The sequence below is a fragment of the Myodes glareolus genome, chromosome 8, assembly GCF_982192425.1.
Source record: "Myodes glareolus chromosome 8, mMyoGla1.1, whole genome shotgun sequence".
NCBI lineage: Eukaryota > Metazoa > Chordata > Mammalia > Rodentia > Cricetidae > Myodes > Myodes glareolus.
In genome coordinates, this window is record NC_142033.1 from 33558237 (window position 1) to 33572006 (window position 13770).

Here is a 13770-nt window from a genome sequence, read left to right on the forward strand (position 1 = left end):
GTGCATGCAGGTCATCACAGTTCTGAGGTGTCTGGAGGCAGGATGATGCTGGATCTTAGGACCAGCTGAGAAAACATGAGCCTCAGGTTTGGGTAGAGAACCTACCTCAAAGGGATATGAGGAGAGCAAGGCATCCGATGCTCTCTTCTGGCCTCTGTGCAGTATATACGTGTGTGCACACACACCTTTAAAAACAAAACAAGCAAACGAAAAAAAGCCAACCACAGTGGGATCGGAGCCTGACGGGGTTCCTTATGTGGTCAGGGAAATCCAGTGTGGAGAAGGGGTGCTTCACTGAGTTCTGAATAGTTAGCCTTCCCAGCCATGGAGGCCTCTGGGAAGCACTTTCATTGCTGAGGGCGCCCCGTGGCCCAGGTGGCCCAGGTGGCTGGATCAGGAAGAGGCAGAGTAGAGCAGGAGTTGGGGGTTCCATGGCCGGGCCTGTGGTGTGGGACTTGGACTGCAGGAGGAAACTTTAGAGGGGTCTTAGGCAGGGGATCACCTCTAGTGGTTATGACGAAGCTACACTTACTTGCTCATTTTCCCTTGTCTCTGTCTGAGTATAGTTATTCTCCAAATCCCCAGGACCTAGCAGCTATCTGGAAATTTAGCAAATGGGTAATGACTTCCTTTTAATGTGTTCTGTGTAAGTGATAGATCATTAACACCAATTTCTGTTTAATAAAACCTGATCATTCTGCTTCTGGAAGACTGTGTGAAGAAGGACGTGTCAACAGGCATTTTGGAAACTGCAGGATAGTGTAGTCTAGATATTGTTTTTAGCCTTTTGAAGCCGGCCACAGAAATGCAGAGTCGATCCAGAAAAGAATAAAAAATGCTGCGGCATTTAGAAACTGAAAACTCTAAGAAGCAGCAGAACCTTCTGATGAGATTATACCCCGACAGCCACAGTGGTCTTTGTTTTTAAAAGGCAGGTGGCTGAAGTGCTTCTCCTGGGGTGTGTGGGAGAGCAGGGTTGGGTGGAAAGTCTCTGCTGTATTTTGTGTGTGTGTGTGTGTGTGTGTGTGTGTGAGAGAGAGAGAGAGAGAGAGAGAGAGAGAGAGAGAGAGAGAATGTGTGTGGTAGAGTATATGTGTGATAGAGTATATGTGTGAGAGAGTGTGTGTGCAAGAGTGTGTGTGTGAGAGAGAGTGTATGTGTGTGAGAGTGTATGTGTGTGAGAGAGTGTATGTGTGAGACGGAGTGTATGTGTGAGAGAGTGTGTGTGAGAAAGTGTGAGAGAATATGTGTATGTGTAAGAGAGTGCAACTGTGTAAGAGTGTGTGTGTGAGTGTATGTGTGAGAGAGTGTGTGTGAGAGAGTGTGTGTGTGAGTGTATGTGTGAGAGAGAGTATATGTGTGAGAGAGTGTATGTGTGAGAGAGTGTGTGTGAGAGAGCGTGTGCGGGAGTGTGTGTGTGTGTGTGATGTAGCCTAGGCTGACCTCAGACTCTCTAGGTGGTGGGTGACCTGGAACCCCTGCTCCTCTGCTTCTCCCTCCCTAATGTAACAATCATAGGCGCGCAGCACCCACCTGGGTTACACAGCTCTACTGATGGAACCCAGGGCCGCAGGCGTGTGCTAGGCAGGTACTCCACCACCTATGCTAAACCCCCAGACTCTTCTTAGGGTTTTCTTAGCTGGCTAGAAGGGCAGTTGTGTATAGTTAGTTCTGATCTTTGAGACATGGAACCGCTGAGATGCCATTTTTACTTAACATAGAAATGTCACTTTGGATTTTATGGTTTTCTTTTGGGGACCTCATGATGTAAGAGTAGGCTTTTGCTGTAGATGCTATTTTTCTGCCTACAAGTATTGTTATTATTACTGAACATTGACTTTTCCCCTCCTGAGTCTGTTAGAAACTCTAGTTCGTATCTGTCCCGGTCCCCTTAAAAACAGTTTTGTTTGGTTTTGTTTGGGGACAGGGCTTGCTTTTGATCTCACAGTGTAGCTTAGGTTGGCTTCAAATGCCCCATCCTCCTACCTTTAGTCTTTGGAGTACTGGGATTAGAGGTGTGTGCCAACATGCCTGGCTTACTTACATCAAGCTGTATTTCCAAACCGCTCATGGCGAAGCCATAGCCCAGGTCTGCAGACATGTTCTAATGGTGCGGCAGTCTCAGCTTTAAGAAGGCTCTTTTGTGATTATTGTTTTCCCCACGTTCGCTTGGAAATTATCCTTCAGGTAATAGGGGGCTTTAAATGTGGGGCATTAAGTGCGTCTGGACTTTTTTAAAAGGTGAAAATATTTTTCTTTACAGAGACTTCAGCAACACAGAAACGCTGTGTAGCGAACAAAAATATTATTGTGAGACTTGTTGCAGCAAACAGGAGGCTCAGAAGAGGTGTGCGAGGGGCCAAGTGGGGGTGGGGGAGTGGGAGGGTGGGGAGGAAGGAGGGGTGGGGGCGGGTGGCTCCTGTCAGAAGGGATCTCAGCTTCACAGAGCCTGGGAGTCAGTGACCTTCCTCATCGAGAAAGCCCTGATGGGAATGCTGGCCTACTGTTTGTCAGTTTGCTTCTTCTATTAATCCTCAACAAATACCAAGTGTGCCAGATCCCATGCTGGTAAGCAAGTGGGGATCTGATATGCTCACTGCCTCCTTGGGATTAAAGATAAACTATAGAAGGCACCTTTCATCGTGCATAGCGCACAGTACAGGCAGCGTTGTTGCTTTGCCTGCAGACCTTGGCCCTCTTCTTTACATCCAGAGATTTAAAAAGTATCTGTTGTCTAATGAGGAGCTCTGAGGCAATAGGCATTAGTAGGAGGAACAGGGATACACAAAGAAACCCAGTCTTGAAAAACCAAAGCAAGCAAACAAACAAAAACCAAAATGAAACAAAATGATCCCATCTCTTTTTTGCCAGGACCTGCCAGTTACAACTCTTGAATGTTCTGAACTAACCAGCTGTTCCCCATTCTCAGAAAGTCTCATCTTCCTGGGAACTCCTACTTGGGATAAGTTTATCTCGTTTGTTTTGGAGATTTCAAAGTAGCTCATAGATACTCAGTGGCGCCCTCTAAAACGGAGGCTCTAGACCTGAAGTTGATGATTTTTCTGCCTTGCCTCTCTCACCTTCTACCCTACCCACGCACATCTTCCTTCAAGGCCAACAGGCAGCAGATGCTGTCTGTTAGTGGACATTGACTCTGCTCCCATCCAGAGGCACTCACTCTCTGCCTCAGGCAGCCTGGGTCTACCTGTATGGCAGGAAGGTATTTCTGTTCAACCAGGAGGTTTCATGTATTAAAATGACGTATGTTCCTGTGAAATATGGAGGTTTCATATAATTACTATTTATCTACTGATTTGTTTTCACGAAACAGGGTCAGGCTGGTCTAGAACCTGCCCTCTTCCTGTCTCCACCTCCTTCCAAGCATTGGGATTATACGGCATGTACCATCCTGCCTGTCCCTAGAGATGTTTTGATTTTGTTTATTTTTGTGATGAGGCCTTTTTGCCTACTTTTTGCCTTAGTAGATGCCTCAAGAAATAATCTCTCGGAATCGGTCCCTTTTGAACAATACATACTAAAATGTGCACAGGTCTAGCAGTGTTTGTGTTAACTCAACACATTCACTAGTGGGGGTAGGGTTAGGGTTGGGCGAGGAGAACAGGGTACTTTTCACGCTAGCCATGTTATCCACATGAGCTGTTCCTGTGTGGTAGTTTGCCCAGGAATGTTAATTAATGGTCAGATAGTGGGTGAGGAGGGAGCTGTTTTTGTTCGGCTGGGACCAGAACTATTCCTCCAGGGCAGTGTTTATCAAAACCTTCAGTGCACTATTCTGTGTGGAGGTTTCTGAATGGGAGGAAGCCTTGTTCAAACTTGACCATAGCCCCCACCCCCCTCCAACTTACTAATGTAACCAGGACCTTGGAGTTTAGTTTGTGAAAATAGCCCTAAAATCACCTGTACACTTTGTAAACACTGATAGTGAGAACCATGGCACAAAAACCACAAGAGTGAGGTAGTAGGCATGAGCCTGGCACTTCATGGTGTTTGATGCCCAGTTATGTGCCAGAAACTTCCTTCTGCTGGTCTTTAGCGCCTCAAGTTCTGTCTGGATCATTTTACCTGGTCTTTTCCCCAGCTTCCTTTTCTTCATTTCTTAGCCCTCCTATCTGGAGGATGCTAGGGAGTGGACTGTCTACATGCATTCCATTCTGCAGGCAGAGGCAAAGCAAGAAAATGCCTGCCGCGACCGCATGGAGATGCATGGCCGTGCTTTTCTCTTACTTGGGTTAGCCAAGGTTGCAGGGTGTGCTGGACTCCGTAGACAAGCACACCTTTCTGCTTGTGAAAAGTCTGGGTACTTGCTGGGCCCCTCCCTGCTCTCGTTTGTGCAGGCAATCGTGTGTTTCCTTCCTCTACTGGGCACTGGCCACAAATGGTTTTCTGTTCCATGCTCTCTTAGGATGAGGGTAAAAAAGCTGCCCATGATTTTGGCCCTGCACCTGAAGAGGTTCAAGTACATGGAGCAGCTGCACAGGTATACCAAGCTGTCTTACCGGGTGGTCTTCCCTCTGGAGCTCCGACTCTTCAACACCTCCAGCGATGCTGTGAACCTGGACCGCATGTATGACCTGGTCGCTGTCGTTGTTCACTGTGGAAGGTAAAGTGGGCTGGGGGACAAGTTTCTGTCATAAATATAGATGTTCGTCCCTTCATCAAGATAGACCCAGCTATGCCCCTACAGGGCTACAGTCGTCCTTCTGGAACTGCCACTCAAATTCTTATTGATCACCCCCAAAATATGCAGAAATGCTTAATCTGGAGGTGTATCCTAAGATATACAATGTTACCTGACTTCACCATGTGGTTGTCATCAAGGGTACTTAACACGAAGACCAGATGATGTACTATTATAGTACTACTGACCCATGTACGGTGTCATTAAGAAAAAGTTTGTCAGTATGGAGCACATGCCTCTTCACGATCAGACCTGTAAATGCATATGAAATAACATGAGAGCAATGATAATCCAAATGTTCTATCATTACGGAACGTAATTTCATCTCCTTTGGATAGAAATGACGCAGGTGATGGGTTTAAAGTAACATGGAAAAATAAATGCTTATGCTATGATTTCCTTTGTATATTTTAAGGATTTATTTTTATTTTAATTATGTATAGGTCTGTGTCTGCATGTGGGTGTGTGCTTGCGGGTTCAGGTGCCTGAGAGACCAAAGGTGGTGGTTCCAGCTGGGTTACAGATGCCTGTAAGTCATTTCCCGTGGGTGCTGGGAACCGAACTTGGGTTCTCTTGACTTCTGAGCCCTCTCTACTACCACCCCTGATTTTATGTTTTACAAAGCTATGTGTAGGTGTTAGCAAGATGACTCAGCAGTTAAATGAGTGTGCTGCTTTTCCAGACCTGAGCTTAATTTCAACACCAGTATCCAGTGGCTCGGAACCCCCTGAAACTTCGACTCTAGAAGAGCTAACACTTTTCTGGCCTCAGCCCCAGGCATACAGACACACATAATTAAAAATTAAATATAGAAAACCACACATGCATAATATATGCTCATGTGTATATATAAAAATCATGATCTGAAATGTATTTTAATATGTATGAATCGAACCTGGAAGCAATAGATTAGATGTAATAATTTTGTGACATTTTGATTAATCAGAAATCTGTTCTTAAAAATGTTTTTATGAAACTTTCAGCATGTCCCCAATTCTATTTTGTTTAAAAAACACAACTCTTTTAAAAAGATCACAGTATTTAGTGCGTGTGTGCACCTCAGCCTGAGAGTAGATGTTTGAGGTCAGCCGGTGGGAGTTGGGTCGCTCTCCATCTACTGAGTGTATCCTGGGGAATTGAACTTAAGTCGGCAGGTTAGCAGGGAATGTCTACCTGCTGAGATTCCTTCCTGGTTCCATTTCCCCACATTCTATAGTAGGATTTACACGAGACAGAAAGGAAGCCTCCAGGTCTGAAGAAGCAAAGGGCTTTCCTGAATGTTCTTTGCGTATTTAAAAAAAAAATCAATTTTTGATGTAACCATGGGAAAAGAATATTGAAAATTCACCAGCTTCCGTCCATTCTTCATCTGGTTGGGGTGGCTAAGTGGGTGTTCGTTCTCTCTTGGGAGGGGGACAGGGTCCCCATGGGTGTGGGTTTTGGTTCACAGGACATCATCTTGCAATTGTCTTTTCCTCTCTGCCTGGTTTGGAGACTGCGAATATACCTCAGGTGCCACCGTCACCTTGTCAGGAATGGGCTGATGAATTTCTCACCCAGCCATGGAGAGGATGGCATCACATACGACTTCACATCTGACACTCCCCATATTCTGTCCTGAGCATGCCACTTCAGGTTGCTAAATGGTTTCTTCTCAGGAAGTTAGATTTATTTAGTGGCTAGTTGTGCTCCGCTGAATAGTTCCAGTGGTTATTTGTCTAAGGAACATAGGGCTCCAGTGATCACTACCAGGTCACGAACACGGGGGGCCCCACAGTGGAGTGGAGAAGGAGAGATCTTGGGCAGGTAGAGCCTGGGGATTGGTGAGCATCATGGGTGGGGATGAGAGAGTGGGCAAGCAAGAAGTTCCAGGGAGGTTGGGCAAGGAGGAAGTAGAGGTACTGATGGGCAGGGTGCTTGAACACTTTAGTTTAGCTTTCAGTGCCCAGTTCTATTCTTGGGACGACCTTTGAGGGCAAGGCAGATCCCTGGGGAGGCCGGGCTCTGGAATCATCAGTTTCTTTAATGGGGATACAAAGTCTCAGCAGCCCTGGCCACAAGGGACTCTGAGAACTAATTCTCACTTGTTATTAACAGCTGTTTGCATCTCCCTGTAGAGGAAGTCCATTCCTTTATATACGATGGGGCTGACATGGGCAGGGAGTGGATGGCTTCTGGGGGTCTGAACTCTTTATTTCCTGGGTTCTCTCTCAGGATCTGAACATACGAACATAATCAGGTTTAGGGTCTGGTGGGGAAGATGGGCAAGTGTGCACACTGTGGCCTGCATCAGTTACTCAGCCTCTGCCAGGTAACTTAGGATGCTGATCCGTGCTCTGATATGGAAGCAGGAAGAGGAAGGAGAAGGGGATGAAGGATGCTGGTTCAAGGATGGTGACCAGTGAAGGGCTGTCTGGGGAGGCTGAATGGGTGGAATGAGCCATGACTACAAGTGTAGAAGAGGCCTGTTCAGTCAGAGTTAAGACAGAGGCGGGGGCCACGCACAAGCAGATGACAGGTATGTGTGTGTGGGAGCTCAGCAGACTGGAGCTCGGGAGGCAGAAGTAGCTGGTGGGAGAGACAGGGACTGCTGAGTTTCTGCAGCATCTTGTGTGTAGAGACAGTCAATGAGAGGTGGGGCGATGGCTTATGCATAAAGTGCTCGCCCCACAAGAATGAGGACCAGCATTCAGATCTCTGGAAACAAGGTAAAAGCCAAGTAGGCATGGCAACCTGCCCATCATCCCAGGATTTGGCAGCTAGAAACAGGGAATTCCCTGAGCAAGAGAGCCGTCCAGAGTATCCAACTGATGAAGACACCATATCAACCTCTGGCTTACATATACACACCCCCGTGCACCCGTGTGCATACATGTTCTCCCCCCCACACACACACATGGTAAGTGATGAGGGGGAAAGAGTTCAGTTTTTCAACTTTAGGAATATGTACATTAAAAAGCAATTCTAGATTTAGGATTAAGGTCTCCATTTTGTATAAATCTAGTGCAGCTATGCAGTTACTTCCTCCCATTGCTTTTCCCAGAGTGCATAGTATATAGAGCCACGCATCCTAGCGTATGCAGTCATGCATTGTAATGTACTTCTGAAGCGTTAAGCAAATAATGCCTCTGGTAAGAATTTCCCGGCATCTTCCTGGTGTGCTCAGGCAGAGGCAGACCTCGTAGCTACTGTGATATGGTGCCGGGAAGGTCTGTCCCTTTGACCCTCTCTCTGCTTTGTCCTCTCCGGAGTTTCTTGGCTCCCGTTGTTCTGAATTGATTGGCGTGTATTTGCTTTCTACTTGGCTGGAGCGTCCCTCATACCGTCACATGACTTCTCTCCCCCCAGCCCTGCCTCCTTCAAGGATCACACATTCGAGAGCTCTCCTTTTGTGCCGCTTCCCCAGCATCACGGCCCTTCTCCTGTGTGTTTATGTGGTTGGTTTGTTTATAGCTGATGGGACCCCCACCTGCCACCTTGCTCTTTTGTACTGTTATAGCAAAGTACTCATCTGAGTAAGTTTTATATAATATGGGTCATTTGGCTCACAGTTCTTTTAGGCGGGTAAGGTGAAAGTCCCAGAAGTGCATCTGGGCTCTCTTGTCACATAGGACACAGCAGAAGACACCATGTGGGAAAAGAGTCCAAGACAGGGGAAGGGGCCTGATCTCTGGAACAGGTACACTCTCATGTGGGTGGGGGGCTAAGAATTAAATGAATAACTCACAAACTTTGGGGCTCACATTCAACCTATAACATCAAGTCCCAAGAGAAGGGGGAGGTACTTTGTCTTGTTCACTGTTTTTCTGGTGTGTAATAAGTACACAGTGATTTCTAATTTTTTTTCAAAAAAATTTGTTTATTTGTTTGTCTTTTGAGACAGAGTTTCTATGTGTAGCTTTGGAGCCTGTCCTGAAATTCACTCTGTAGATCAAGCTGGCCTCAGACTCACAGAGATCCGCCTGCCTCTGCCTCCCGAGTGCTGGGATTAAAGATGTGCCCTACCATTGCCCGGCAGGAATTCCTAAGGTTAACTGAATTTGAATGCATGCTTTCCCCACTGGGCCTCTGTACTGCACCTTCCTTACCCCATGATCATCACAGTCCCAGCGCCCAGGTGCTTTGCCAAAATTGTACACTTAGACCAAAGCTAGTACACAGTTCTTTTAATTTGGAAACAGCATATCTCTGTAGTGCCCTGATGTAGGATGTTCTTCTGTTTATATGTTGCTTTCATTGGTTGAATAAAGAGACTGCCTTGGCCTTTTGATAGGGCAGACTTAGGTAGGCGGAGTAGACAGAACTGGATGCTGGGAAGAAGGACAGATAGGCAGACGCCATGAATCTCTGGCCTGAGACAGACATAGGTTAGAATCTCTCCTGGTAAGCCACGACCTCCTAGTGACATACAGATTATTAGAAATGGGTTAAATCAAGATGTGAGAGTTAGCCAATAAGAGGCTAGAGCTAATGGCCAGGCAGTGATTTAATTAATACAATTTCAATGTGGTCATTTCAGGGGTTAAGCTAGCCAAATGGTGGGACGCAACCCGCCACTCCTCCTACTACAGTGCCCAGGCTGGATTGGACCCCCTGCCTCCGTCTCCAGTTGCCAGTGTGCCTACTCTACTTGATGACATTAGATTTTTGCATTGATAATTGGAGCATTATAAAGAAAGGACTATTTACCTGGTGACTTTGCCTCCTTCATTCTTTTCCAGTGGTCCTAACCGTGGACATTACATCACCATTGTGAAGAGCCATGGCTTCTGGCTGTTGTTCGACGACGACATTGTAGAGGTAGGTGTGCAGGTTGCTCTGCCATGGGCACAGGGTAAAGAAGGGGTTTGGGGTGGGCAGTTGTTGTAAATGGTACCTAAAATAACCCCGCTTTTCAGTAGTAAGGAAATATTTAGATCGCAGCCGTGCACTTCAGGTATTTATTTATTTTTTGTAAAGGAATATTATAAATTCTACCCTCAAAGGTGGGATTGTTTTAGCCTACTAGGGTAGCTGTTTCAGTAGAATAGACACCTAAGGGAGTGAACTCTCATAAGCATGGAGGTTCTTCACAGACCCCTCAGATTACTATCTGAAAGACAAACTTCCTGGCTCTTTTAAAGGACATCTATGTACAGTAATGGTTAGATGGAAGGGCTGGTTCCCCCGCCCCCAGCAGTTTGCATCTGTCAAATCTATAGAATTAACCATTTTCCCTCAAAAGTACCTAATTGTACTTTTACACGAACTCATATTTCTTACATTTTAGATTTTGTTTGCTTAGGAGTCATAGGAAATAATTACAATAATTTTTTTTCTTCATTGCAGAAAATAGATGCTCAAGCTATTGAAGAATTCTATGGTCTGACGTCAGATATATCAAAAAATTCAGAATCTGGATATATTTTATTCTATCAGTCGAGAGAATAACCTAGAGGAGCGTGGGACTAATTCCAGCGGGGAGATACTCAAAGCACTATAGCCTCGTTTCTCTGCAGACCTTCCTCTCCCCCGCCCGCGGCCCACTAGCGTTATCACTGATGCCCACTGGTCTGACAGTGTTAACCTTCCTTCCTTTGTGTTTTTACATGCAGCACTACTCCTGGGTTTGTTCTGGTCTGAGACAGAGTGAACTGCAGTCAGTTGCCAGTCAGATGTAGATGAATAACCGTCGCTGATTCGAAGACTGAGATGAATGTTATGCCGCTTGTCATGTCTGACTAAGCTAGAGTGACATCGTCTGTAAATGTCACAGCCCATTTGGAGTGTTTGTTTGGCTTCCCGAATGGTTTCCAGGGTCTCCTTCCCATGCATTCCTTTGACATATCCCTGGAAGCATTGCTACCCGTTGTTAGCTTGCCTGCCTCCTCTGACAGCAGGGGATAGGTGTGCACCCGTTAAGGCTGCAACCATAGCTTTAAGTTTGTGCAAGTGAAAGTTTAAATGCGAGTGACGTCGATGCCAAGATCATCCTCTGCCTTGGAACAGGGTGAAGCAAGGCTGTCGATGGTGGCCGGCGTTGCACCCAGCCCTGCTTACCTAGCTGATAGATCCCAGGGGCTACAACTATGAAGCTCAGGGCAGACAAAGCCAAGAGGAAGATGTTTTTGCGGATAGTGAAAAGTTACTTTTCTTTCTACCGAAAGCCAAGTTTCTGGAAAGCAATGCACTGCTGTCCCTTTTCGGTGACCATTTCCTCCTGTCAGGTCCTGTAGTTGTGTTTTTCTTGGATCTGGCTGCTAAGTTTTTTCAAGCAGTCTTTCCAGTCCTGCTGATGTGTTGCCATCAATGGTATCGAGGTTAAGATACCAGTTGGCTGCCTCTGGCACGTCTCTCTTGTTAGCCAGTTAATGCCAACATTCTTCCTAGATGAGGAAGATGAATCAAAAGCCCTGTTCACCTTGACAACCATCAGCAGATTGTACAGCTTCACTTTTTTATTTAAAAAACAAAAACAAAAAACCATATTCAGTCTGTTTACGGGGGCACTGGTGAGTTCCGGGGCTAAAACAAAACTCTCCCTGAAGGGAATGCTGGAGTTGTGGATTGTGAAATGGGTCACAGGAAGTGTTAAGGGGTGAGTGGAGGGTGAACAAGATGGCGGCTGGTTCTCTGACTCAGATTCCTAGAGTGCTTGACAAGACAGTTTCCTGGGAGACCCTCATCTCACTATTTTTCCCTTTTGTTATGTGTGTATTTATTAGAGCATTTGAATATTGGTACCTTTTATCAAAAGGGTTGATTTGGTGTTTTACTGTTGAGTTAATTTTAGTTTTCCTACAATGAGTCATAGATCTTGGCTTCCTTTGGGACGTCAGCTGACTTCCATACACTAGAATATACTGTGAACATGTTATGTTGTGACCTAACACATCGGCGGACGAACATGCAGACTCTTGGCGTAATGTGAACTAAACTGCAGCTGAAGATGTCAGTGGCCATTTGAGGATAGCACTTTATCTAGGTGAAAACTGGACTTGTTATTTTTGAAATATCTTGAACTGTTTAGGGCTCAGAACTTAAGCATCCCGATCTTTCATTTGATCATGCTTGAAGGGAGGTGTTTCGGTCTTCCCTGGAGAAGGCGGAACAGGGTCATTTCATATTGTTGTCTTTTGCAAGTGGTGAAAATGGACCTTGCTTTGATTAGAGGCAAATGCATATTTATAAATACTTTGTCTCCCCCCATCCCATGAAGCATATTTATTAATCACTTACCTTGGAGGTGGACCTTTATTCGTTGAAGAGAGGACTCTCTAGGTGGAAGTGATTGGTGGAAGGAAATGTTGGTCCCACATCCAGCCCATATATTTAACTGTGGGTTATACAGGTTAAGAAAATGATTATTGGTTTCTAATACATTTGGAACTGGTCATAGAACAAAAGCTATTAAAATTGTCTTTGAAACAACTCTTGAAGCTAATTTATTAAGCAAAAATGTTTCAATTGGAAGCCCAAATGCTACTGTAAGGTTCAGCACCATTTTTCATTTCTTTTTTCTTTTCTTTCTTTTCCTTCCTTCCTTCCTTTCTTTTTTTGGCGAACACATAAAGCTTTCCCCAGTAATGTAACCAAAGTCATTGCTTTTTTTTTAAAAAAAAGTATGTTAAATTCAGCATTCACGAAGAGGTTTTTTGAATAGAAGGAGATAAGCACGGAGACTTGCACTAACCTTCAGCGGGTTGTGGTGCAGGGCTAAAAGATCGGAGAAGGACCAAATACAAATCTCCATCAACACGCCATCCATTTTTAAAACGTAGGACTGTCTGGTAATTATTTACCTCTTTCTCAATAAAGAAAACAAACTCGAGGCAGCTCTGTTCCACCCCCCTCCCCTATCATTTTTCTTTTCATAGAAAAATCATGTTCTAACTTGCCGTCCCTGGTTCCTGGCATAAAACAGGGAATGACAGTGGCGGCGGAGCACGTGAGACCACTCCAAGGTCACAGCGATAGCACAAAGACCCAGCAACTGTCCCCTAGATGGGGGTTTGTGTGTTCTTTCTCCAGCAGGAGAAGTAAGCCTGCTGTGTTTCTCTTAATTTCTGTAATTGCTGGGTATTTAAAAAGAAATTACAGTATCTTTAAAGAGACTTAAAAACTTTTTTAAAAATGAGATGTTTGGTTTTTTTGGTTACTTGCTAGTTTAACATCTAGATTCTGGTACAGTATGCTAAAATCTTCCGTTTCAAAGCAAACTTTAGTAAAATGGTGACGCATGTAGTGCTGTCCCATTGATGTGTTCTTTCCATTCCAAGCCATCATCAGGTAGACTGGCTTGAAGAGAGCCAGGAACAGTACAATCAGGGTGTCAGTCTGAATAGGGAGCCATTCCCATGTGGTTTACAGTCCTGGTTATATTCCGGACTAATGGAAATCGACAGAAATGGTCCCTGTGCGTTTGTTTTCATGGGTACCCTTAATCTCATGGGCATGTCTAATTGGAAAGTATGTTCTAACTGGCAATTAAGGCTTATTTTAGATACTGGAGTGTAGCTTTATTATGGATGGATTTTATCTTTTAAACATTTCATTTTGATCAATTTTGTATATTCATGTGTATTAAAAATATTGTGCACTAAATGTTTTCTCCTGGTTTGCTGTTACCTGGTCAAGGCATTGGCCAGCACCATTGTGATTAGCTCATGCAAATGGCATGGGCCAGAGAAAATTATTGCCTATTTTTCTGCCTAATTAAATTTCTGTTTTCTAGTATTACATTAACTTATTTTTGGCTCCTATTTCTGTAACCAAAATAGCGACTGTATGTGTGTGGCATTCACTTGATTTTGTTGCTTAAAAAAAAAAAAAAGCTTGTAGTTTTTATTTAAAATAATCTGTATCTTTGCTTTTTTTTAAAAAAAAATGTAACCAACTCAAGCACTTTAAGCAATGCTGTCTGTCTCATGAGGTTTCATTCACTTCAACACTCTGCCTCTACAAGTGTTTGCAAGAAAAATTAATAAAATAGGACCTATCTTCATAGAGAACCACATCTAAGTACTATCACACATGTGACCTTCATGCCCTTGGCATCCTGAGTGAGCCAGTCGTGAGTTCCCCATGCAAGG

The 13770-nt window shown here is 44.7% G+C and overlaps 1 protein-coding gene across 3 annotated transcripts in view; it reads left to right on the forward strand.

The window, feature by feature from the left end:
• Usp46 (ubiquitin specific peptidase 46) overlaps positions 1-13427 on the forward strand; it is a 75323-nt gene extending 61896 nt beyond the window's left edge. For all 3 annotated transcript variants that reach the window (XM_048415285.3, XM_087908951.1, XM_087908950.1), the window contains exons 6-9: positions 2264-2347; positions 4424-4621; positions 9421-9499; positions 10028-13427. In XM_048415285.3, the coding sequence (XP_048271242.2) occupies positions 2264-2347; positions 4424-4621; positions 9421-9499; positions 10028-10129 (463 nt within the window). In that variant the 3' untranslated portion in view covers positions 10130-13427. The remainder of the gene's footprint in view (positions 1-2263; positions 2348-4423; positions 4622-9420; positions 9500-10027) is intronic.
• The last annotated feature ends 343 nt before the right edge of the window (positions 13428-13770 follow it).